The following is a 26,736-nucleotide window of genomic DNA, read 5'->3' as shown; positions in this document are numbered from 1 at the left end:
TTTAATATGTGTATAATGAATAATTAATATAATGGACTAAATTAACATCTGCTTAGGAAAAAATCTAGGTACCTACTCTATACAAATTAGGGCATAAAAATAAATAAATAAATAAAATAAAATAAAAATATTTTTATTGCCATAACTACCAACACAAATACATGAGAAAAAATTAGAAACAAAATGGATAAAAAAACTTAAACAATGTAGCAGTAGAAATAAGAATAATAAAAAAAAAACCTAAAATTAACATCAACTACATCTTAAACTATATTTACAGATAATGTTTGTTTGTTGTTACAAAGAATGATCATGGTAATTTCACACTTTACAAAAAGAAAGTGTGTTAAACCATAGACAAAACCACTATTGTAAACAAATAAAAGTTAACTTTCATCACAAGTACCACATTTTCTCTTCCAATCACTAATTAAATCTTAACAATGAGCTTTAGAAAACAATTTTTCAGCAAAAAGTACATGAACAAAAACGTGAAAACAACTTCCTAACTACACTAATTGTTCAAATCGCAACAAAAACAATTTCCTACTCCGTATATCCTAATTTCAACCGCTAAAACCAGTTGCCTTAGAAGTGCCGAACGGAAAACGTACAGTATCAAATACCGTAGTTTTCACCCAGTTTACACACTAACATCGGCCGCCAGCCGCGTATACAGATGTGTGACATTAGCGTAAGTAATCAGCAACGTTTTTAGGCTACTTGACACCGCTGGAAGAGCCGGCCTTCCAAATTAAGACATAACTAAATGTGCTCAATTTGTTAAAGACACACTAACCTTTTTATTGGAGTTACAGCGTCTTCGGAGCGAAGACGTAATTCCATTCAATGGTTAACTCAACAAAAACCACTATAGTTAACAATTATTACCTATTTCACACAATAAATGTTTGGTTTTTTAATATTTTCTTTTATGACACTCGCGGACGTGAGCGATGGAGCGCGAAGCGACGCACGCACAGATTGTAAAAAATGTGCATGTCTATTTCTACGTTCGGTGCTGTGTTGCCATTTTACTTGCATTTTACATTTTTGTTTAAGGGGAAGTTGTTCAACGTTCAACTAATACCCACATGTATTTCTAAATGCGATAGGTATTCTATAATAATACAAAAACTACTAGTGCTCATGAGAAAGTTTATAGTTAAAATCATCTTCCAGTTATTAATTACAAGCAATAAAACAATGCAATCAAACAATTTTTATTAATTTTCATTACAATCATTACCGAACGAATCACATTACAAATGTCACTGTCATGTCAAATACATTCCATTGATTATTCCACTTTTCATTTTCGATACTTTTCTGCTTTATCAAAACTAGTACAACAAATGAGATAATTAGGCTACTCAACTAGTTGTAAATTGCTGCTCTCAACAATGATCAAGGCAATTTTAGTGTTCAATAACCATGGGAAGCCGAGATTATCTAAATTCTATCAGTACTTTGTAAGTATACGAGAAAATATACAATGTTTCTTTTCATTCGTTGAAAAAATTGCATTTTTAGAGGATTCTTTAGAAACACGATAGTATTCTTTGCATAATTCACACTATACTATAATGCCAAGGGAACTCATTTCCATAAGCTGGGTAACTGGCTTCATTTAATGGTACCTTTCACTTGCAGGTAGATTTGATTAAAATAAAAATAAAGACTATTTCATTTTATTTACAGAATGAAGATATGCAGCAGCAGATCATAAAGGAAACATTTCAACTTGTGTCAAAGCGGGATGACAATGTGTGCAATTTCTTGGAGGGAGGAAGGTATTTATTTATCTCTCTAAATACAAGACGACCGGTCTGGCGCAGTCGGTAGTGACCCTGCCTGCTACGCCGCGGTCCCGGGTTCGAATCTCGGTAAGGGCATTTATTTGTGTGATGAGCACAGATATTTGTTCCTGAGTCATGGATGTTTTCTATATATATAAGTATTTATATATTATATATATCGTTGTCTGAGTACCCACAACACAAGCCTTCTTGAGCTTACCGTGGGCCTCAGTCAATCTGTGTAAGAATGTCATATAATAATATTTATTTAATACATTCGCGGCTTCGCACGATTTAGAAAGAGACAAACAGTAGCCTATGTCACTCTCCGTCCCTTCAACTATCTCCAATTAAAAAATCACGTTAATTCGTCTCTCCGTTTGGCCGTGAGAGATGGACATAGAAACAGACACACACACTTTCCCATTTATAATATTAGTATGGACTTATTTATCAAAATATCTATGTTTTTGGATGCAGTTAGCAAATTATTACTATTAACTTAGCATACAGTAATTTAAATGCAAAGTAGGTTTTTTTAACGGGCCATTTTTTTCAAAGTTGTCCACCCCACTTTTTTATGTAGTTTCCACTCAGAATCGCCAGCTCTTTCAATCCTAATAGGTCCAAAAAAAATGTCCCACATTTTGTATGGCAGTAACGGAATAGAAGGTTTGAAAAATGTATGGAATTCTTAGGAGATTTTTTTTTCTCCTATCAGGATCGAAAGACCTCGCGATTCTGAGTTATGAATCGCGTAAAATATACCCATGTTACAAAAGTGGGGTTGACAACTTTAAAAAAAAAATGGCCTAAATCTTCATTAGAAAAATGTCATTGAAAATAAATTAACTCCACTGCATTATTTTAAGATATAATTTGCACATGATCCTGGCCTCATCCAATAGCGGTGATGCCAGGCCTGTGTACCTAAATAATATCCAAAACTGAGAAAGTACTTTTTTTTATTATTATAAATGGGCTTACTCTTGGCCACAGACTAGCCAAAGGCAAAGACGTGGCCTACGATGGAGTGAGCTCGCCCAGAAGATGCCTGTTCACTCTTGATTTGAAGGTTGCCGGGTTATATGAGCTCAGAAATATAGCCGCCGGCAAGAAATTCCACTCCTAATATACTATCTATCTATTAAGCCCCTTTTTTCTGAATTAGAGAATGTCTCTTAGTTCAGTGTGCCGCTTGGCAAAGGCCTCCTCTAGCTCTTTCCATTGATGCCTATCCTGGGCCACTCTTCTCCACTTCGAGCCCACTGTAAGCTTCAGTTCGTCCTCCCATCTCATTCGGGGTTTTTTTCTGGCCCCTAGTACAACCTCTAGGGCCAATCCATTATGATTAGGGTAATCCATTATGATTTGGCTCCATTTCTCCTGCTTGTCTCTGAGCATATGGCCGGTCCATCTCCACTTCTGCTGATCAATTTTCAATAGTATGTCGGTTACTTTTGTTACCTAATATACTAATATACTACTTCTTTTTTCAGTCTCATTGGAGGTTCAGACTACAAGCTGATCTACCGGCATTATGCGACACTGTACTTTGTGTTTTGTGTGGACAGCTCGGAGAGTGAGCTGGGCATTTTAGATCTAATACAGGTAAATTGACTTATGATTACACCATAGAGGAATAAGTAAGGGGAGAGTTGTAGGCGTTGTAGCTTCATACATCAGTAAATGAAAGTTATTTGTAGTGTGACATCTAGAGTCAATCATGCATGAAATAGCGTAAATTATCAATACCACAACTCGACATTAGGTGTCAACAGTGTCTCGTCTGCCAAAAATGTAATATTAAGGCTGCTTTCAAAAAAAACGTCAAAAGAATGTAAAATTGATAGTTTTAGTCGGTGAAATACTACACTTTCCGTTATCCAATAGATTTATTTAATTCAAGTTCCAGTTAGAGCATCTTATTATCTTGATTTTTATAAGACTGGATTTTTGAAAACTAACTCACTAAATTAATTATGAATTTTCTCTAATGCACGTTTAGAAAAACGCACGTATAGAGCTGAATCAGTCGATCTTATTTGTAAATTTTTTTTTTTTTTTTTATACCACGTCGGTGGCAAACGGGTATACGGCCCGCCTGATGGAAAGCGGTCACCGTAACCTATGGACGCCCGCAACTCAAGGGGTGTCACGTGCGCGTTGCCGACCCATTAGAAACTTGTACACTCCTTTTTTGAAGAACCCCATACTGTAGTTCATCGGGAATACCTCGACAGGGAGCTCATTCCACAGCCGGAGCGTTCGTGGGAGGAAATTCCTCTGAAACCGCACGGTGCGCGACCATTTAGGTTGCAAGGTGTGTGGATGAGCGCCCTGTCGATGGCGAGCGGTGCGATGATGAAAAGTGGCCGTTGGCATCATGTCAAACAGTTCTTCAGAACACAACCCATTGTACAGGCGATAGAACACACATAAGGAGGCGAAGTCCCTCCTTAGACTTAAGGGTTCAATACCGCCTGTGAGTTTGGGATCGTCGACAATTCGTACAGCGCGTCTCTGGATCGAGTCAAAGGGTCCAAGCTGGTATTCAGGTGCTCCTGCCCAAAGGTGACAGCAGTACTCCATGTGGGGTCTAACTTGCGACTTGTACAAGAGCAGTCTTTGCCCCGGAGTAAAGTAGTAGTAAAATTTGGACAATTTTGAATATTAAAACGGGTAAATTTATAATTCGTATATCCTGTACCACAATCATTTCAGACTAGATTTTTATTTTAAGTTTTTGAAAAAGAGTAAACTAGCCTAAGGCGAATTCAATTTTTTTCAGAAATTACCTAAAATTAAGTGACAATTTCATTGAAAATCTACATCACATCGAAGTAAGTTTTGCACTAAATTAATCTGCAACGTTTACTTAAATTGCTGTTATACCTTAGTGATTATAAATTGCTATTATTGATTTTTGCCAATTTTTTGAAAACGAGCCTTCACCGGTAGGTACAATTATTACCACTTTTGGACATTTTCTCATATTTTGTTAGACCAAGTAGAAAAACTCCTATAATGTGATATATATTTATAAACTACTCGCAAAGCCCTTTAATTTGATACCACACACAGTATGATCGAGCGCTCGGTTGCGATTTCACTATTTTTAACACGAAAGCCCTCTTAAAACAGTGTACAACTTATATTACAAGCAGAAGGAATTGAAAACAGAATACTGATTAATACTATTGTAATATTAGTTAAAAATTGTTGAACATTAGACTTTTTGTTCGTCGCGACATCTATTGACAAGTAGCAGTGCTGATAATTTACGCTAGTTGACGCGTGATGGTCACTAGATGTCACTTAACTATGCCTATACAAATAACTCGCATTTACGATGTACAACTCTTCGCTTACTTATTCCCCTATGGTCTACACTGATTATTTCCCGAAGCCAGGAACTGCTGACTTTGTCTAGCACAGTGGCCTGAAACTTGACGTTTTCTGGCTAGAGGACAGAAAAATAGATAACTTGTATCTGTCTACTATTTGTTATATCTACACATAAAATTTCTGCCAGCCTAGCCGAATGACAACATTTTTTCTGCGAACCTCCAAGGAGTTGAATGCCCTGCCTGAGTCTGTTTCCGCATGAGTACAATCCAGGTCTCTATTATAAGATGTAATGTTTTGAAAAGAAGTGGTCCGCCGAGTTTCTAGCCGGTCCCATAGTGGATACCCCCCTCCCTTATTGAGGGGGACTGAAATCTTCTCGAGGCTGAGGCGTAGGGTTAGAGCCGGCGTAGCTTTATTTGACGTTCATATGCGCATTGTAATATGCATACTTGGAAAATAAATATTTCATTTCACACCCTGCACTGATATGAAAGGCATGTTTTTATTAGTTTGAGATCAGAGAATAATATTTGATTTTATTTCAACATAACCTAACCACAAAATTAAAATTTTGAAATAACCCCCGCCCTCGACATACCTAGTGGACCGATTTTCATGAAACATGGTTAAGAACACTCCCGACTAACTCAGCTTTCAGACAAAAAAAAACTAAACCTAAATCGGTTCATCCGTTCGGGAGCTACGATGCCACAGACAGACACACACACAGACAGACAGACAAACAGACAGACACGTCAAACTTATAACACCCCGTCGTTTTTGCGTCGGGGGTTAAAAAATAAGAAAACTACTTACAAAACCTTTTGATATTTACAGTAACAATAAGAAATTGTTTTTTGTTTTGGAAATTGAAAATCGCTGTCTTGTACAAAATTATAAGAATTTTGCTAAAATTTTCCAGTGTTTAGGATTACACTGAGAACGATTTTTTTTATAATTTTAGGTATTTGTGGAGACCCTGGACAAGTGCTTTGAGAATGTTTGCGAGCTGGACCTCATCTTCCACGCTGACGCTGCGCACCAGGTAAGCTTATATTATATGGGAAAGTGTGTGTTTGTTTGTTTGTCCGTCTTTCACGGCAAAACGGAGCAACGAATTGTCGTGATTTTTTAAGTGGAGATAGTTGAAGGGATGGAGAGTGACATAGGCTATTCGTCTCTTTCTTACGTGAGCGCAGCCGCGGGCAAAAGCTTCTAGTATATAAATTTAAAAAAGGCCCGACATAGTGGACCGACTTCCATCGAACATGGCCAGGAGCACTCCTGAGTCCTGACTAGGGATTGCAATCCGGTCTGATATCCAATCCGGCCGGATCCGGCCGGATTTTGGTCCCAATCCGGCGGATCCGGCCGGATTGGCCTTGAGGATTAAAAGTACCCAAATAGTTACTTTTTTTGTAGGTTTTCAGCATAATATGAGAAATATGATGGTATTTTGCTTCACGATTAATAAATCAAAAGTTGAAAGCTTAGAAATCAACATTTTTACCAGGTAACAAGTAAATTTTACTAAAATAATCAGTCGTAAATAAAATTCTTTCGTTCTTTTTAAACTTTCATAGGATAACATTTTTTTTTACTGTATTGTTTTACAGTAATACCTATAGAGCTTTTAATGAGATAACTATTTAAAAAAAGATAATTATGTTTTGTGTTATTTTACAGTTAACTTTTCTCACACGAAAAGAAGAACTAAAAAAACTACAGTAGCTAAATTAAAGTCATCAAGAGTAATTGACCTTAGTATTATTTGCTATTGCTGAAACCACAATCTTACTGGATACCTATTAAAAATGTTCATATTTAAGCTTTGAATTGTTTTTTTATGATTCTTGTAGCAATGTGCCCCTCATACTTCTTATATCATGCTGAAAACGTTGTTGTTCTTGTAGTCCTACGTCACCACAGAGATGCAAAGGGCCTTCACAGGCTCGCGCCATGCCTTCCTATCTTCAACTACCCTCGTGGCCTCGCTCCAGCTCGACCCGGTCGCACGTAGTTCATCCTCAACGGACCGCTTCCATGAGTTTACAGGGCGCCCGGAGCCAAGGCTCCTTCCAGCGGCCGGTGATTTCTAGCCGAAAGAAATGGTTGCGTTATTTCGTTAGAGGAAACTCTTGGAGTTGTGTGCTACCAATGTACTTTTTGTGTCGCGGTTTCCTCACTAATGGGTGTTTGCTGGCATATACTCAATAGGTCTTGATTTCGGATAGTGTTTGGCCAGAAAACGCGAAGGATGGACCTTAGTGACATGTTAACGAAAAGTTGCACAGATTTCACTACAGATTCAAAGACGGAAAGTTTGACGCGTCACTGGAGCACATTATTTTACTTCCAAACGGCATAGTAATGCAAAAATCGTACGTATTAAATTATTTTTTGATTGGAAATCAGACCGGATTTCAATCCCCTGTTAAGCTACGTTCAAATGTTAGCGTAAATGTAATTTTTTTGCACTATTCTAACATATTAAATTACATTACCGGATCCGGTACCGGATCCGGCGAATTTCACCGGATCCTGTAGCATGAAAAAAGCACCGGATCCGGCCGGATTACCGGATCCGCCGGACCGGATTGCAATCCCTAGTACTGACTAATTCAACTTTCAAACGAAAAATAACTAAATCTAAATCGGTTCATCCGTTCCGGAGCTACGATGCCACATACAAACACACACACAGACACGTAAATCTTATAACACCCCGTCGTTTTTGCGTCGGGGGTTAAAGAATGGATATACATAACATAAATAGACGAAATAGGCTAAATAAACGAAAATTTTGTTAGTGATAGCCTCTTAAGCGATATCTCAATAATCTACAGTGACGATGTATTGTGATTCGTTGACCTACCAACGAAGCGGCAGCTGACGTCCACCGTCCACGAGGGTTCATCAAATTATCGTACATAGCGTCCCTATTCGGGCGCCATTATTGTAGCGAGTGTGGTTGGTTGTGGATTGAGGAGAATAAAAATGGGACTCTGCCAATCATTTTTATTCACTAAAAAACCGGCCAAGAGCGTGTCGGGCCACGCTCAGTGTAGGGTTCCGTAGTTTTCCGTATTTTTCTCAAAAACTACTGAACCTATCAAGTTCAAAACAATTTTCCTAGAAAGTCTTTATAAAGTTCTACTTTTGTGATTTTTTTCATATTTTTTAAACATATGGTTCAAAAGTTAGAGGGGGGGGGGACGCACTTTTTTTTCCTTTAGGAGCGATTATTTCAAAAACTATTAATATTATCAAAAAACGATCTTAGTAAACCCTTATTCATTTTTAAATACCTATCCAACAATATATCACACGTTGGGGTTGGAATGAAAAAAAAATCAGCCCCCACTTTACATGTAGGGGGGGTACCCTAATAAAACATTTTTATCCATTTTTTATTTTTGCACTTTGTTGGCGTGATTGATATACATATTGGTACCAAATTTCAGCTTTCTAGTGCTAACGGTTACTGAGATTATCCGCGGACGGACGGACGGACGGACAGACATGGCGAAACTATAAGGGTTCCTAGTTGACTACGGAACCCTAAAAAAAAGAGATAGTTGAAGGGATGGAGAGTGACATAGGCTGCTTTTTGTCTCTTTCTAACGCGAGCGAAGCCCCTGGGCAAACGCTAGTAGTTTATTATTTCTTTCTTTATCTTTCCAGGTGTTAGACGAGCTGGTGATGGGAGGGATGGTGCTGCAGACCAACATGGCTGACATATTGTGTAGGCTACAGGAGCAAAACAAGATGCAGAAGGCTGAAGTAAGTATTACTTCTATTTATAGCGTTGTGTGCGGTGACGGGTTAAGAGCGTTATAACATTTCGGCGTCGGGCGAAATTAGGTATTTTACCCGCCGCGCGAGCCCAATATGCCGACCCTTTCTAGCACGTCTTATCACTCGCTCGCACTACAATAATGGACAAAACAATCTTGATCCTTTCTATGGAATTTTGATAACAACCACAATCTACTATCTCGATATAAACTTTTGGTTTCTAATAAACATTATTTTGTACGAAAATACGAGAATATAGCGCGAAATAATATCAATTATGTTAAAATTTATTTAAAAAATTAAAGTAATAATTATAAAAGTAGATCCCATCCCAAATATTTGCTTTTGTTATATGATAAGTATTAGAGTAAAGTATAATTATATTAATATGATGATAAAATAAGACAAATACAATTCTAATTACTTCAAGGTGGTGCTCAGGGTCTGATGATGGAGCCAGATGGTGGTCACCAATACCAATGAACAATATGACTATACAACTTCGTGGTTTACATGTCATTCTAGCATTTTCACTTTCACATTTCAAGTGCATATACCACGAGTATAGGTTTTCGGGTGTGCTGATTTAAAAATTAATGACCGATTTGGAATCTGACATTGCTGACTGTCACTTTGACACAGAAGTCGTCATGGGTGTCGTAAAATAGGTTTTAGGGAGTGCTGATTCCAAAATTAATGGCCAATGTGGAATCTGACATTGCTGACTGTCACTTTGACACAAAAGTCGTCATGGGTGTCGTCAAATAGGTTTGCGGGGGCGCTGATTCCAAAATTAATGAACAAAGTGGAATCTGACATTGCTGACTGTCACTTTGACACAAAAGTCGTCATGGGTGTCGTAAAATAGGTTTTAGGGGGTGCTGATTCCAAAATTAATGACCAATGTGGAATCTGACATTGCTGACTGTCACTTTGACACAAAAGTCGTCATGGGTGTCGTCAAATAGGTTTGCGGGGGTGCTGATTCCAAAATTAATGAACAATGTGGAATCTGACATTGCTGACTGTCACTTTGACACAAAAGTCGTCATGGGTGTCGTAAAATTGGTTTTAGGGGTGCTGATTCCAAAATTAATGACCAATGTGGAATCTAACATTGCTGACTGCCACTTTGACACAAAAGTCATCATGGGTGTCGTAAAATAGGTTTTAGGGGGTGCTGATTCCAAAAATAATGACTAATGTGGAATCTAACATTGCTGACTGTCACTTTGAAACAAAAGTCGTCATGGGTGTCGTCAAATAGGTTTCCGGAGGTGCTGATTTGAAAATTAATGACCGATTTGGAATCTTGACATTGCTGACTGTCACTTTGACACAAAAGTCGTCATGGGTGTCTTCAAAAAGGTTTCCGGGGGTGCTGATTCCAAAATTAACGACTATTTTGGAATCTCACAGTGCTAATTGTAATTTTGACACAAAAGGAATCATGGGTGTAGTCAAATAGTTTTTAGGGGCACTGATTCCAAAATTAATGAAATGATTTAAAAAGTAATGACCGATTTGGAACCTGACATTGCGCAGTACCCCTGGAAAGGAAACCTATTTGACGACACCCATAACGACTTTTATGTCAAAGTGACAGTCAGCAATGTCAGATTCCAAATTGATCATTAATATTGAGATCAGTACCCATGAAAACCTATTTGAAGACACCCATGATCATTTTTGTGTCAAAGTGACAGTCAACAGTGTCAGATTCCAAATTGGTCATTAGTTTTCAAACACCTCCGGATACCTATTTGACGACACCCATGACGACTTTTGTGTCAAAGTGACAGTCAGCAATGTCAGATTCTAAATTGGTCACTAATTTTGGAATCAGCACCCCCTAAAACCTATTTAACGACACCCATGACGACTTTTGTGTCAAAGTGACAGTCAGCAATGTCAGATTGAACATTGGTCATTAATTTTGGAATCAGCACCCCCTAAAACCTATTTTACGACACCCATGACGACTTTTGTGTCAGAGTGACAGTCAGCAATGTCAGATTGAACATTGGTCATTAATTTTGGAATCAGCACCCCCTAAAACCTATTTTACGACACCCATGACGACTTTTGTGTCAGAGTGACAGTCAGCAATGTCAGATCGAACATTGGTCATTAATTTTGGAATCAGCACCCGGGTAATTCTACTTTTCGATGCCTAAAAGTTGGTCTCCCATAAACTCCACTCTCTCCTAAACACAATTATTTAATTTAAGGGTAAACTACTTTACGTTTTTATTTTATACTAGTTGAAGTATACCTACAAAAATTTGTTTTAAAGAAATCGTAATAATTATTCCCATTTTCGGGGTAACTCAGTTGTATTCTTCGGTAACTCAGTTGTTTTTCATACGAAATATGGCTGTCCCAATGTCGTGTTCTTTTTTGTTAAGTTATTTAATTTAAAAAACTTCCAAGACAACATAATAATTAAAGGGTTTAGGTAACGCAAAAAAACTTGAAATTTATAGCTAAGCAATCCACAACCATTTTAGTATTTTCAATATTTTATTACAATTTCCAAAAGTCTTGTCGCCTCCACCGAGTAAAATGTTACCTACCCAGTGTTACCATAGAAAAATATACTTTAAAAGCAATATCTTAAGAGTCTGTTTTCATTGGGCGATTAGTAGGATTGTGACTCAAAAGTGTCACGTGGCTCTAGAGCGGAGGGGAGCGCGGTAAGCGAGCCAGTTAGCCGAGAGGTGTGGTAAGGTGTGCGTGTGTTTATTCGGAGTCCGCTGAGTTACTGTCGGAAAACGGTAAATATTACAATTTATTTAGATTTGTATATATTCAATCACTTATTACGGTGATCGTATCTTGAAAATCATATTATTTCGAAGTAATTAGTCATAGCCTGTCGTAAATTATTAAAATAGTCTGAAATTTACTATTGCGTTACCACTACACTGCGTTACCACCAAATGGTAACGCAGTTGTTGCATTGGTAACGCGGCAGTTATTTTGTAAGCTTTTATTAAAACTAAGTGTAGTCTTATAACAGTACGTATTTCCTTTGGGTACCATTACAAAAAACTCTTAATATCTAATAGCATTTACCAATTGAATATGAAATGGCTGATATTTTTTATGATTTTCAAGCACAACGAAAACGGGTATCGTCAGACAACTTGTTTATAATTGTTATATACTTAAAGGTACTCGTCTCACAAAATGGCACTAACACCCGCTGAAAAACAACGACGTTATCGACAAAAATTAAAGCTGGATCCTGAAAAATATGCAGAGGCTAAAAAAAAAACACCGTGAAAGAGCCTGTATCTATTTGGGCCCACCTTCATCCTGTCATTACAGAAGTGAAAACTAACTACCCACATGTTAAAACTATCCATTTTTTTCCGATGGACCTGCCACACAATACCGGCAAAAGCTCAATTTTTTCTTTATTTGTACAAAGATATTTGAAGAATATCAATTAAATCGCGTCACATGGAATTTTTTTGAAGCCGGACATGGTAAGGGTGCAGCTGATGTAGTTGGGGGCTTCCTAAAACGTACTGCGGATAAAAAAGTTGCTATGGGAACTGATATTTCTGATGCAGTCACGTTCTTCGACACTCTGAAAGAGTCAAGCAAGATCCGATTGTACTTTATTACTGACGAAGATATTAAAGAAGTACAGAAGACCGTCCCCGAAAACATTACTCCCCTCCAGGGAACAATGCAAGTCCATCAGATTTTTACAGACGCTCCTCGTAAACTTCATTATAGAGATCTGAGTTGCTTTTGCCAAAGAGGTTTTTGTACTTGTCTCGAACCAAAAGTATACCAACCTATACGAGTAGTCTGTGCCGACGAACACGTTACAGATAATATGAGCGAGAATGAGGTGTTGAGTGATATTGTAAATGTAATATCCGAACCACGAAGAACCTATTACAATTGTGTTTATTCTTCATCTTCTAGTGACGATGAGCCACTTTCATGTTTGAAAAAAACTTCACTTCCTAACGTAGAAGAGTTACCGTCAGCATCGAACGTTCAAGAACAGCAACTTATCGACAAAGAAAACATACATCCAACAAAAATATCTAACGGGGTCTATGTCACTGTCAAATTTACCTCGGAAAAAAATCAACATTATACATACCTGGGTATTGCTCAAAGCGAAGTAGATGACGAAGGAGATGTGAAAATTATGTTTTATAGAAGCGTTGACTCGACGGGAATGAAATTTAAATGCGTAAAGACTGATGTTTCGTTCGAGCCATACGAAAACATTATAGAAATAGTTCCTAATCCTCGCATAATTACTAAAGGCAAAAGGGTGTTCTATTGTTTTGACCAACCTTTAAATGTTTTTGAGAAGTAAGTCTGACTATTAGGTGCCATTACTTGTTACGTTATTAAGAATATAATAATAGGTATTTTACACGAGTCTGACTATTATAATAGTAAATGTTGATTGTTTATGCTTGTTTGAATTTACGATATAAATATTTATGATTATATTTAGTAATTTAGAGCTTTATCTAGTAGTTGAAAACTGTTACTTCAAAGAAGAACAGTACAATGTGATACAAATACTACTGTGTTACTAATGTTACAACTGCGTTACTTTGTTGTCCCCTTAATTAATGTAATGTTTTGTATAATTTCTGGACTATGATTACTAATAAAAATGTTCTGTTTGGTATTTACTTGTAATAATAACAGAAATCTACATATATCTATAAATATTACGTTGAAATAACTGTAATTTGGCATTATATTTAATTTGTAATTTTTATTAACCTTAGTTTCGGTAACGCAGAACCAACCTTATAAAAAAAAAGTACAATTGTTTTGATGTTTTTTTGTGATTTCACATAAGTGGGTAATATTTCATATTTTGTTAGAGAATTATTTCAAGAATAGATCTCATTTTCATTTTTCTTTGAATAAAAAAAATATGTTCAAAACTAAGTAACGCAGTGGTTTTATTTCCCCGTCTTGTCCGCAAAAAAAATTAATAAAACAAAAATAAAAGGGAAAACTTCGCTGCTAGCATTAGTATGCATTATAGTATTAAATTCCCTTCATCTACAACCCCTCACATCACCAAAATTTTAAATTTTAATTTTATGTTTTTTATCCAAATATACTCTGAGTTTTAGGCATCGAAAAGTAGAATTACCCACCCCCTAAAACCTATTTTACGACACCCATGACGACTTTTGTGTCAAAGTGACAGTCAGCAATGTCAGATTCCACATTGGTCATTAATTTTGGAATCAGCACCCCCTAAAACCTATTTTACGACACCCATGACGACTTTTGTGTCAAAGTGACAGTCAGCAATGTCAGATTCCAAATTGGTCATTAATTTTGGAATCAGCACCCCCTAAAACCTATTTTACGACACCCATGACGACTTTTGTGTCAGAGTGACAGTCAGCAATGTTAGATTGAACATTAGTCATTAATTTTGGAATCAGCACCTCCTAAAACCTATTTTACGACACCCATGACGACTTTTGTGTCAAAGTGACAGTCAGCAATGTCAGATTCCACATTGGTCATTAATTTTGGAATCAGCACCCCCTAAAACCTATTTTACGACACCGCATGACGACTTTTGTGTCAAAGTGACAGTCAGCAATGTCAGATTCCAAATTGGTCATTCATTTTGGAATCAGCACCCCCTAAAACCTATTTTACGACACCCATGACGACTTTTGTATCAGAGTGACAGTCAGCAATGTCAGATTGAACATTAGTCATTAATTTTGGAATCAGCACCTCCTAAAACCTATTTTACGACACCCATGACGACTTTTGTGTCAAAGTGACAGTCAGCAATCTGAAGTACTACATATTCGTAATCTGAAAGTAATCAAGTCAATAATTTCAGTTATTTTGAATCGACTATGATTCCGAATTATTGGTAATAGTAATGATTGTATAGATGATTTGATTCCTTTACATGTAATGGTAATTTACCGTTTCACTTGATTACATTACAAGTAATCTGACACCCAGTAGTGTCAGATTACAAAGTAAAATCAAGTAATCGTGTAATCCGGAATCGATTACGATTTCCCCATCTCTGGGTTTAGTTATATGGTTCATTGGTACTGGTGACCACCATCTGGCTCCATCATCAGACCCTGAGTACCACCTCTTGTCAAAGGTCTTGTTGAGACGAACCCAACGAGCCTAAACACGAAGTCGTTTACTTACATGGTTCACTGGTACTGGTGACCACCTTCTGGCTCCATCATCAGATCCCGAGTACCATCTTGATGTGTCTTATCATCTTGACCGTATTGTAATTTTCACATTTTTATCATCACAATGTTGTAATACTTTAACATTTAAACATAACAAAGTATTACAAAAGCAAATATTTACGGATCTAGGATCAAATTCGTTGGTCGCTGTTTACACACACACAATGCGAGGATAGCCCGTGTAGAAACAAGGCGTCCGACCCACACAACAATAAATATTCTCGACGTTTGCGATGAAAACTCGGAGACCAAAGCGACATACGTCTTACCTCCTCGAGCTCCGGCGCGGCACTGAAATCGCAGGCGTCCGTCGCCGGTAAAATAGCGACAGGAAGGCTAGTTTTCAAAAAATTGGCAAAAAATCATGATAAAATATTATAACGACAAATGGATAACAGCAGTTTAAGCACATTGTGCAGATTATTTATATACTAAAATAACTTCGATAACATGTAGATTTTCGGAGAAATGATCACTTGTTTCGATGTATTTTCAAGACAAAATTGAGTTCGTTTTACTTTCAATTTCTCAATTTCAAAGGATTAAATGATAAATATTGTTTAATGGGCCTTAAGTACAAGATATTTGGAACTTAAATTTACCTCATTTATGAGAGTGATCTTATCAAATTGTACATAATAAGAGCTCCGAATTCTGTGCTTCACGCGGTTTTTCCTAAACGAGCATCATAAAAACAATCATTACTAATTGAAAAAGCTTTTTTTTTCATATGTTTTTTATTTAACCGACAGTTAATAAGATGTTCTAACTGAAACAAGTACTTTCACTGTCTTTTAGTATGAGTAAAGTGTACAATTTTGTCGATAAATATTGTGCATTTTACAATATATCGCCTTTTTTTGTCATAGCGCTCTTAAGAATTTCACCACCCCCTTATTTTGGACTGAAATATAATTGGGTTTTGGGTTCAATGATGGTTCCCCTTTTCATAATCAAGAATTCATTTGGCATAATCTATATTGGCATAATTCACCTTTCGCATAATCTGTTATGGCATAGTATAGGTACGCATAATTTGTCTAGGCATATTTGTTTGTCCGAATATATTCCGTGCATAAAGGTTATTCGCCGAATGGTTTTTATGCATAAATTATTTGTGCATAGCAAAACATTGTTTAGTCAAAATTTACCAAGCAGAATTTTTATCATAATTATAAATAATATTTTTTTTTATATACTACAGTATACAGTTCGAAACTAACCTAACCAATATTCTTGACAGAATTTTGTATTTGTTGAAGTCGCAGTTCTAACCTAACCGACTCTCCTGATGGCATGTATTTATTGGTGCACAGAACTCAATCAATCAATCATTATTTATTTGCAGTAAAACAAAAGGGTGCGCGCCCACGGGCGAAACAGTTGCTCGGCGACTTTCGTATTTGTATGAAAAGTTGCGTCGCCTGTGGCACTTTCATACGAGGCCGCGACAAAAAAGTTGCTTTGAAAAGTTGCCCGTGTGCGCACCCTCTACAAATACAATTATAAATTGTCACAGAAGAAAATCAGCAGAATGTAATAAAACAAACACAACAATTATTATAAATTAAATAAATATAGCCTAGAATATCACAGTCAGAAATGTCAGAATTAGGGATGTACCGACTAGTCGCCGAATAGTCGGGAAAGCCGACTATCCGGCCACATTTGTAGTCGGCGATTAGTCGGCGACTAGTCGGCAAAAAGGGCCGATTAGTCGGCACTTCATTAGTGATAGAAAAACAGTACAAAATTAAATTAGCTGCTGAAAATTATGGTTCTATTATGTAGCTATTAGTAATTCAATTTTTTTCTCAAAACAACAAATATCTGTTATCACCACAGAAATAAATTTCCTACCTAGGATTATCGACTTCATAGGCAGGATCACTACCCACTAAGCCAAGCCGGTTGTTAAAAATGGAAAATGTATATAAATATTGTCATGAACCTTTGCACATCTGTAAAAAATCATGAAAAGCGCGAACGAAGGACCAAAAATGACATTCAAAATGTGAATTTATCGAAAATTATGTTCTGGCCGACTAGCCGACTAGTCGGCCGACTAATCGGCCACCCAAGCGCCGACTAGTCGGTAGTCGGCCTAGTCGGCCAAATCAATAGTCGGTACATCCCTAGTCAGAATCACAAAAAAGATACAATACAGTTGACAGGTACAGATTTCATGCTTACTACTACAATACTACACTACAAATAGATTTAGATAGAAAAAACAAGTTCATCTATGTGTATAGGGGCCGATCGTGTCAGTTTGTACTGAAGTTGTTACTTGCCTGTGATTTTAAATATGTCTCAGGCCCTTGAGTGTTCATAATTTTTAAGTTGCTACAATTAAATATCACGCAACGAGGCATTTTTAATGTTGTTGTTGAATTCAACTTACAAAAATTGACGACCGAAAGCTGCAAGCTGCGATTAAAGGGACAACTCAGTGAATTTTTATGAGTTTATTTGACGACTAAGTAGATACGTTTGCTTGATCTATGGTATACAGGGTGGAAAAATCGAATGCCACATGGATGACAACTACCTTAAATATTGTAAATAGCACATTTTGTGTAAGGGAGACTTTCCTTTGTTGTTAAAAACAATAAATTCTGCATTTAAGGATTTATGAAAAATCGCTTGCCTCAGTCGGGACTCGAACCGGTCAAATGTGACAAAAAATAACGTGCCGTATTTTATGATGCAGATTGAAAGGGTTACTGATAAGGTTCATTTTTATCTAAATAACAAATACAATCAGAATAACGGAAGGCCATGAAAATTAGGCACATTATGTGGCATTCGATTTTTCCACCCTGTATATGGTAAAATCCTGCGACGTTTGTTATCGGTGTCAGAAACAGATCCAATATGATACGGCATCAAATTAACACCAGTAAATGTTCTGTCATCTAATGTTTACAAGTAAGGTCATTGACCCTGTCACCTGTTTAGGGTTTTCACCTAGTACATTTTTACAAAAATGTTGGAAAGGCTATAACTTGAAAATAGTTAAAGTAAATTGTATAGTTTCTAGGGGGAAAATGTTGTCCTAAGGCTACACTATCTCCCATTTCCCGAAAGGATCGTCGTCCAATTCCACGCGGTATATGACATCTGTGTATTGGTAGTAATTCTGATTTTAAGAAATATGCCAAATACAATTATCCGCAACAATTTTATTCATAAACTCAATCGTCGTAAACAGTATTATGCGATCTTATTTTCTGATAAAGTAGTATTATGCCAAATTAACATTCGTCGAGAACCGATTATGCGAAGTCTGTTATGCGAAAATCGTTTCTGACAATTGTGTCGCTTAACTTCAAACTCAAAGCAACCTTAAAGCAGAATGGAAAAAATCAACCTTAAAGCAGAATGGATTTACCCGTAAATCCATTCTGCTTTAAGGTTGATTATGTTATTATGTATTAAAATATATATATAATCTGAAAAATAATCAACCTTAAAGCAGAATGGATTTACCTGAGTTTGAAATTAAGCGACACAATTAGAGGTATGCCAAATAAAGGGAACCTTCAATGAATACTTAAATCTATTTCTAAACTTAATTTGATTGTTTGCGGACATTAAAAAAGGTCCTCACTTCACATGAAGAGGAACCTTTTGTGGCATGCCACATTTATTATTTACTGTTACGTTATTGTTGTACAGGCCGGCATATCGGCGGCGCCGGCGCGCGCGGTGTCGGCGGTGAAAAGCATGAACCTGCCGCAGCAGCTTCGCGACATGCGACTTCCGGACCTGCCGCAAGCCATTAAGGTGTGTAGCAACACGTGTAGCATGCCACAAATGTAGGTCATACTGTCTTAGTTGTCAACCTTTCACAAGCCATCAAGGTATGTAGCACACCACACGTGTAGCATGCCGCAAGTGTCGCATGCCACACTATGGCGGTGAAGAGCAAGAACCTGCCGCAGCAGCTTCGCGACATGCGGCTTCCGGACCTGCCGCAAGCCATCAAGATATGTAGCATGCCACATTGTACCGGCGAGAACCATCCGCGACGCAACAATTGTAGAGCGATCAGAATTTATTGAATTTACAATATTTACAGTATTTTACACTTCTGATGCTCGCGAAATTTACATTCAAGTGCATGACACATACATACAATCACGCCTGTTTCCCAGAGGGGTAGGCAGAGATCACGGATTTCCATTTACTACGATCCTGACAAATCACTTTCGCTTCACACACTTTCATAACGTTTCTCATACACGCTCGTCGGTTTCGAGTACTTTTGACCTGGCCTGGTCTTCTGCATGACACATGATAAGATTTGTTATACTCATTATTATAATTTTAGATTTGGCCTATTTACTTTACTCCTCATTTATGTCTCATATCATCGTCGCCTAAATATAAATTTATAATAATGAGTATAAGAAATCTTATCATGTGTCATGCACCTGGTAGGGTCGCCATGCACTGTCGCCAGGTAATGTGTTGTGTTTACAACTACTTCGGATGGAGTAGAGTATACTTTTTATATTTATCTTAAATAACAAGTACATGTATCGTAACTATCGTGAGCTATGCCCCGTGTGTTGGTAAGGTGTGGTCATACCTCGGAAAATGGCGATCAAATATATGAAAGATGCGCCGGAGGCGCGTTCCTACGCACAGTCCATATGTCGACTGGTCGCTGTGACAGGCGGTAACTGTGAGGTAACCGGGAGCGGGTGGGCGGCATTTACAGCGGGGAGCGGGAGTGTCCATACTGTACGATAGTACAGTTTATTATACTGTGGTGTGGATTACACGTTACAGTCTCGTAACAACATTTGTAACATATAATATATATATATATTTTTTTAACATTTTTAACATACTTCTTATATAAAGTTCTTCGTTCAGCGGAAAATACGGGAAGCTATAGAAATTAGTCGTCATCCTAATTTCAATCGTGACAGTGGTTGGTCGGTGCCACCTAGTTGGAAAACAGTTCTAGGCACTACGTCGGTCCCCAGTGTAAACGCACCCTTAACAAGTGACGTAATAAGTGTTGTGTGCAATCCTGCTTTTGACAAAAGTAACATAGTGGGTAGCTCCGATCTCGCCACGGTGACGTCGCCCGCGCTCCGACCCCCCCTGCGCCTGTCCTCAGCAGCCGCGCGCACCGAGCAAGCGCCCGCAGTATGCGTCGCGCTCTCGACATGTAAAGGCGGGGTGTCGCTACTCTTGAGAAAGGTTCTCGAAATTGAACCGAAACATGTCGAACGCTATATCGACTTAATACGTGAGTAACCCGCTTAAAATATTTTTAAATACTTCTTATATGTCCAGGACCTGAAATTCTGACCGCTGCAGCAGGCGTACCCCGCCACGCCCGTCGCCCTCGCCTCCAACATCCTCAGCAGCATCTGCCCCGACAAGTACCACCACCTCCAACCGGACATAACCTCAAAGTTCTTCGGCAGCGAGACACTCTCCACCAAGTTCTCGGAGAGCTTCACGGAGAATTATCAGCAGACCGAAGGGATCAACTTCCCGGAGTATGAGAGTCAGAAGAATGAAGGTTATCAGGATTTGAGTGGTGCGGTGGAGTATAGGAAAAAGAAGAAGAAGAAGAGTAAGAATTAGACGGAGATAGATGATTTTTCTCTTCGGGTAAATAGGAAATCTAAATATGACAGATTCTGTTAGTATTTTACATATAACCTAACATTCTGCTAAAGTTTTCACAAAAATATCAATAATTAGTAGTTTCCAATGGGTCGGCATCGCGCATGTGACACCCCCTGTGTTGCAGGCGTCCATAGGTTATGGTGACCGCTTTCCATCAGGCGGGCCGTATACCTGTTTACCACCGACGTGGTATAAAAAAAAATATCACCCACAACACTATCTACCCTCATAAGTAGTTCTAAACAGATATAACCTCAAATTTTTCTCTTCTGGTACACAGAAAAGCTAAATATGACAGATTCTAAATTTATTTTTAACAAGCAGAAACGTCTGCTAACGATTCTAAACATTTTTTATATTAAAGGAAAAAATGGAAAAATTTACGCTTCCGGCGGGACTTGAACCCGCATCATTTGCAATCCGTGCAAGGCTCTTAACCAATTGAGCTACGGAAGCCGCGCCGGACATCGCAAATCTTTCCATGCCTTTCCTTATGTACACACGTCTTGGGGTGACGTCTAGCGCCATCTACCGACAGACTATTACATCTGCGGGTTCAAGTCCCGCCGGAAGCGTAAATTTTTCCATTTTTTCTTTAATATAAAAAATGACAGATTCTGTTAGCATTTTACATATCTAACATTTTACAAAAGTTTTCACAAAAATATTAACAATTGTCATTCTAAGCATCATTATTCTTAATAAGTATGACTTTTACATAACCTGGTCATAACCTCAAAATTCTTCAGTACCTAGTTAAATTGATTTCTTTATACAGTCCCCTTGGATTTTTAAGATTTTGCTACTAGTAAAACATGAGTTTTTCCAATTATAGGATTTGCGTTATATTTTTCAAAAACGTATGAGCTTTTTGACACCTTTTTATCGCCTTCGAAAATTATCAAAATTAGAATTATCATTAGGTAGATTTCAAAAACGCTGTCTACTGACATAGACACTATGAACCTTGTAAGTTCTATTTTTAGGACACTGGGTCATTGACTTACCTATTATCTATACTAAAATAATACTTGTGCAGGATTCGGTGGTCTCCAGGGTCCATTCAATGAAGACGTTTATTTTATAATTTTAAATATACGTTTATTACGTAAAATGGCTCGATATAAGCTTAAATATTAAATGCAACGAGTAAGGTGTTAATCGTGCCGTATAGAGATGCGAATGGACGCCACAGGATGAGCGCGGAGAGGGGCTGCGCGGGAGTTGCAGTCGTAGCGCCGCTAGATGTCGCTACGTGATGCGTGAACATGCCCCCGGCCTTGGGAGCACCAGCTCCCAAATGGTCTTCATTCGTTGTGGTCTGCCGGCTCGGATAGCAGCGGGCAGATCTTTGAAAAGCTGCGCCGTATAGTCCCTGTCGCCGTGAGTATGTCGGCGACACGGTTCACGCCGTCGCCTCCGGGATATAGACGCGTGACTCGGCCTAACCGCCATTTGAGAGGAGGCAGGTTATCGTCTTTGATTAGGACGAGGCTGTTTAAGGCTATGTCGTCCTTCTTCGTCTTCCACTTGGTTCGTCGCTGGAGTTCCGCAACGTACTCCTTGGCCCACCGACGCCAGAAGTGTTGACGGAGGGCTTCGATCCTGGCGTAGCGAGACAGGCGGGATGGCTCCTCGTCCGTCAGGTCCTCGCTGGCAGGGCAGGTCAGCGGCCGACCAATTAGGAAATGAGCAGGCGTGAGTGGGTTTAGGTCAGTAGGATCTGCGGACAAGGGTGAAATGGGCCGGGAATTCATAATGGCTTCGGTCTGTATTAAAAACGAGTTGAATTCCTGGTAAGTTAGCCTAGCATTACCTACTACCCGTTTTAAATGGAATTTACACCCTTTTATTCCCGCTTCCCATAATCCACCGAAATGGGGGGAATAGGGGGGAATGAAACTGAATTTAATGCCATCATTACCAGCAAAATCGACTATATCCTTCGTATTATTTTTTAAAAATGTGGAAAATTCTTTTTCAGCCCCGACAAAACATTTTCCATTATCGGAATAAATTATATGAGGCTTTCCTCGTCTACTAATAAAACGTTTAAGCGCTAATAAATAATCTTCAGTGGAAAGACTCGTAACAAGTTCCAAATGAACGGCTCGTGTGACCATACATATGAACAAACAAATATACGATTTAATCAGCTGAGCTCCTCTCCCCTTTCGATTAAGTATGAAAATTGGCCCGCCATAATCAACAGCTGTGCGAATAAATGGAAAACCAGGCTCTAAACGATCTAGAATAAGATTACCCATGATAGGACTAAGTACTTTACCTTTCATTCGAATACAGGTAACGCATTCTCGAACGATTTTCCTTGCCAAATTTCGCGCACCTAACGGCCACCAACATTCACGCAAAGTAGATAAGAGTAGCTGCGGTCCGCCATGCAGCAGCCGCTTGTGTTCATATTTGAATAACAACACCGTCAACTTATGTTTACTGCACAATAACACGGGATGTTTTTTGTTGTAATCGAAACTTGTTGAATTACACAATCTACCACCGACTCTAATCACTTGCAACTTATAACGATCGTCTAAAAACACGTTAAGACCGGAGATACGATTATATTGTTTACTACTCGTCTTAAGCGGTTTATTTTTAAGTAAACAATCATACACGTCCGGAAATGATTGCATCTGTGCGAATCTAACTAGCATACGCCGTGATGCCTCCAACTCGTCCACTGATAGCGAACCGGTTTGGCGGAGTTGTTTACGCTCAGATTTAGTGCGTGAGTTTAATATAAAGCGGAGTACATATGCACCGATCCGAATTAATTTTAAGTAAGATGAACATTTGTCGAAATTAAATAATTCATTTTGCTGAGTGCAAACTAAACTCACCGCGGTCGATCGTAACTCGGGCAAATCTGTGATAGTCGTAATTTGACTTATATTGTCATTAATAAAATTCGAATTTGAGTCATGCAAAAATGTGGGACCGTTCCACCATAAATTGCAATCAATTAAGTTATCTAAAGAAACGCCTCTAGACAATAAATCACTAGGATTTTCTTCGCTTCTCACATGGAACCATGTCGCATTACCGGTTAAATCGTTTATTTGTGTAACACGGTTTTGAACGAAAGGCTTCAGTAGATGCGGAGACATACCTAACCACGAAATCACTATAGTTGAGTCACTCCAGAAGTAAACTTTAGTGAACACTAACCTTAAGGAATCTGTTATTTTCTTATAAAGCTTAGCAGCAACGAGCGCGCCTGACAGTTCAAGTTTTGGAATCGTCAACGATTTCAGGGGTGAGACTTTGCTTTTCGCACACAATAATCTGACAGTGACATCTGACCCTTCATCATACGTCCGAATATAAGCGCACGCGCCGTATGCATGCAACGATGCATCTGAGAAAATATGCAATTCCGTGTGTGCAGTGTGCACGCCCCTTACATGACGCGGAATTCGTAAATCGTTTAAACGGCTTAATGTATTTATGAAATTATTCCACATCGATGTAATGTCATCAGGGACCGGAGTGTCCCAATCAATACGACTTAACCACAATTTTTGTAGTAAAATTTTGGAAATGATCACCGCTGGCGATAGAAGGCCTAACGGGTCGTAAATCTGTGAAATAATCGATAGCATTATTCGTTTATTTAAAAAATGACGTGTTAGGTAAGGGATCGATTTTTGTGGTATAATACAATTCATCGCGTGTATTACCCCAACCTACCCCTAGGGTTTTGTTCTGGGTGTGCTCGCCTACAAAATGCTCCCGGGACTTTTCCTGCGGAATGTCACAATTAAAGGTCCATTTACGTAAAGGAAAGCATCCTGATTGCAGAACGTTATACGTTTTCTGACATATGTCAAGTAAATTCTGAAAATCATCATCTCCCGTAATTAAATCGTCTACGAATATATCTTGGTTAATGACGCGCGCGATGACGTCATCACCACATTCCAACGCTAACTGTCGTATACAGCGTTGACTTAAATATGGCGCACTAGTTTGCCCATATGTAACCGTATTGAGTTCATAAACGTGTAATGGATCGGTAGGTTTTTCACGCCAGAGGATCATTTGCAAGGATCTCTGATCTGGTTGGATCAAAACCTGCCGAAACATTTTCTCCACGTCAGCACAAGCAACGTACTTGTATTGACGGAAACGCAACAAAATAGCAAATATATCGTTTTGAAGTGCTGGACCCGGCAGCTGTATGCTATTTAACGATTTATTTGTGGTAGTGGGGGCCGCCCCACTATACACGACGCGCAATTTTGTAGTGGCACTCCCCTCCCTAAAGACACCATGGTGGGGATGGAAGTAATTTGGAGTACCATAATCGGCGACACGAGTCATGTGACCCATATTTTCGTATTCTCGCATGAAGTCACAGTATAAACGTTTATATTCCGGCAAACGCTCTAATTTACGTTCTAAGGATAAAAACCGATTTTTCGCTAACGTATAAGAATCGCCCAACGTATCAGCTGATTCTCTTAGCGGCATTCGGACGGAGAACCGACCATCCTCTTCACGTTTAGTCGTATTGATAAAAAGTTCCTCACATTTCTGCTCGTCAGATGTAAGAACATTATCTACCTGAGGAATATCCTCAATCTCCCAAAACCGTTTAAGTTGAGAGTCAATCGATTGAATAAAATAACAATGGACTTGATTATTAATGCGCAAGTTCCGTGTATTAATCGGACCAGATACCAACCAACCGAATTTCGAATTTATTAAGTACGGCCCTGTCGGTAATCGAATCCTTTCACCGTCTAAAAGATCCCAAAATATTTCAGAACCGATAAGTATATCGATCTCTGAAGGCACGTTAAAATTGGGATCGGCTAACTGAACATTGTCAGGAACACGTATAATATCTAAATCGATGTAAGTCGAGGGCAAACTGGCTGTTACGCGCTTCAAGACAAAACACGATAAAGACATGGAATAATCCGAATTTTTAGACCTAATAGTTACATCGCATAACTGATTTGTCTGTGTAACTATTTCACCAACACCGGTGAGTTGAACAGTGGACTGTATAGGTTTAACGTTTAATTTATTACGTAACGCTTCAGTTATAAAACAATGTTCGCTCCCATTGTCTAAAAACGCACGACACGTATGGAACTGATTGTTCGCATCGGCTACTTCTATTAACGCAGTAGTAAGTAGGCGCTGGGGAACGAACCGACTACTTTCCGCGCTGTCTACGCACTCAGCTGTAGGCGCGCGGTCAGCTGATACACAATAGCTATGAGAAGATGTACTCGGCACTGATAACGGCGCGCTGTGTGCAGGCGCACTCGACGGCCTCACGCACACATCGTCATTGCCAGTGCTATCGATATGCAATAAACTATTATGTTTTTGTTGACATTGTTTGCACGGACCGAATATACATTCATTTAAGGAATGTCCATCGCGTAAACAATTTTTACATAAGGTTTTATTTTGAATTAAATTTAACCTATCTTGGACAGATAAATTTAAAAACTTAGCACACGTATAAAGTGCATGATTTTCGTTACACATCGCGCAGTTTCGGAAACGTTTATTATCGAACGGCTTTGATTTATTAGTATTAACAGTAGCAGAGACACAACTAACTATTTGTGTAGGTTTATTGGACGTGTAATTAGGCTTAGTACTAACCGCGGTCGGTGCCTTGGAATGATTCGAGTTTATCACCACATTCCAACGCTAACTGTCGTATACAGCGTTGACTTAAATATATAGTGCTAAAATATAACTCCTCGAGAGTTTCTACGTATTCAGAATTGGCAGGCACTTCTGATTCTGGGGAGCAAAGTTCAATTTGGCTTTCAACGTCATTAAAATGTTTAAAAGTCTCTGTAGCTGCTTGCATACGTAATTTTAATTCT

General features: G+C 38.5%; 3 protein-coding genes across 3 annotated transcripts in view; 1 reads left to right on the top strand and 2 right to left on the bottom strand.

Moving 5' to 3' along the window:
* The window catches only part of LOC125238547 (zinc transporter foi), a 76,286-nt gene extending 75,297 nt beyond the window's left edge, over positions 1 to 989 (bottom strand). Inside the window, exon 1 of the mRNA XM_048145882.1 lies at positions 800 to 989. The gene's annotated coding sequence lies outside the window, so the exon portion shown is untranslated. The remainder of the gene's footprint in view (positions 1 to 799) is intronic.
* A 300-nt stretch (positions 990 to 1,289) lies between these two features.
* On the top strand, positions 1,290 to 21,154 carry LOC125238667 (AP-3 complex subunit sigma-2). The gene is made up of 7 exons (XM_048146059.1): positions 1,290 to 1,472; positions 1,702 to 1,793; positions 3,299 to 3,410; positions 6,115 to 6,195; positions 8,835 to 8,933; positions 18,881 to 18,988; positions 20,516 to 21,154. The coding sequence occupies exons 1-7, from the start codon at positions 1,404 to 1,406 to the stop codon at positions 20,528 to 20,530; spliced, it is 576 nt and encodes a 191-aa protein (XP_048002016.1). The 5' UTR covers positions 1,290 to 1,403; the 3' UTR covers positions 20,531 to 21,154.
* A 999-nt stretch (positions 21,155 to 22,153) lies between these two features.
* Positions 22,154 to 24,449, bottom strand: LOC125238666. The gene is made up of 2 exons (XM_048146057.1): positions 23,145 to 24,449; positions 22,154 to 22,580 (listed from the first exon to the last, which is right to left on the bottom strand). Exons 1-2 carry the CDS (start codon positions 24,340 to 24,342, stop codon positions 22,165 to 22,167), a joined length of 1,614 nt encoding a protein of 537 aa, XP_048002014.1. The 5' UTR covers positions 24,343 to 24,449; the 3' UTR covers positions 22,154 to 22,164.
* Positions 24,450 to 26,736: the final 2,287 nt, after the last annotated feature.

Source organism: Leguminivora glycinivorella, chromosome 24 (genome assembly GCF_023078275.1).
Source record: "Leguminivora glycinivorella isolate SPB_JAAS2020 chromosome 24, LegGlyc_1.1, whole genome shotgun sequence".
In the NCBI taxonomy this organism is placed as follows: Eukaryota; Metazoa; Arthropoda; class Insecta; order Lepidoptera; family Tortricidae; genus Leguminivora; species Leguminivora glycinivorella.
The sequence above is the reverse complement of the archived record's forward strand: the minus strand, read 5'-3'. Positions and strand labels throughout refer to the sequence as shown.

Coding starts and splice junctions, on each gene's coding strand:
- LOC125238666 (XM_048146057.1), bottom strand. CDS start 24,342: ATGTGGAATAATTTCATAAATACATTAAGCCGTTTAAACGATTTACGA. Junction 22,581..23,144: donor TACCTGTATTCGAATGAAAG/GTAAAGTACTTA, acceptor CCTTGTCCGCAG/ATCCTACTGACCTAAACCCA.
- LOC125238667 (XM_048146059.1), top strand. CDS start 1,404: ATGATCAAGGCAATTTTAGTGTTCAATAACCATGGGAAGCCGAGATTA. Junction 1,794..3,298: donor AATTTCTTGGAGGGAGGAAG/GTATTTATTTAT, acceptor TTCTTTTTTCAG/TCTCATTGGAGGTTCAGACT. Junction 3,411..6,114: donor GCATTTTAGATCTAATACAG/GTAAATTGACTT, acceptor TTATAATTTTAG/GTATTTGTGGAGACCCTGGA.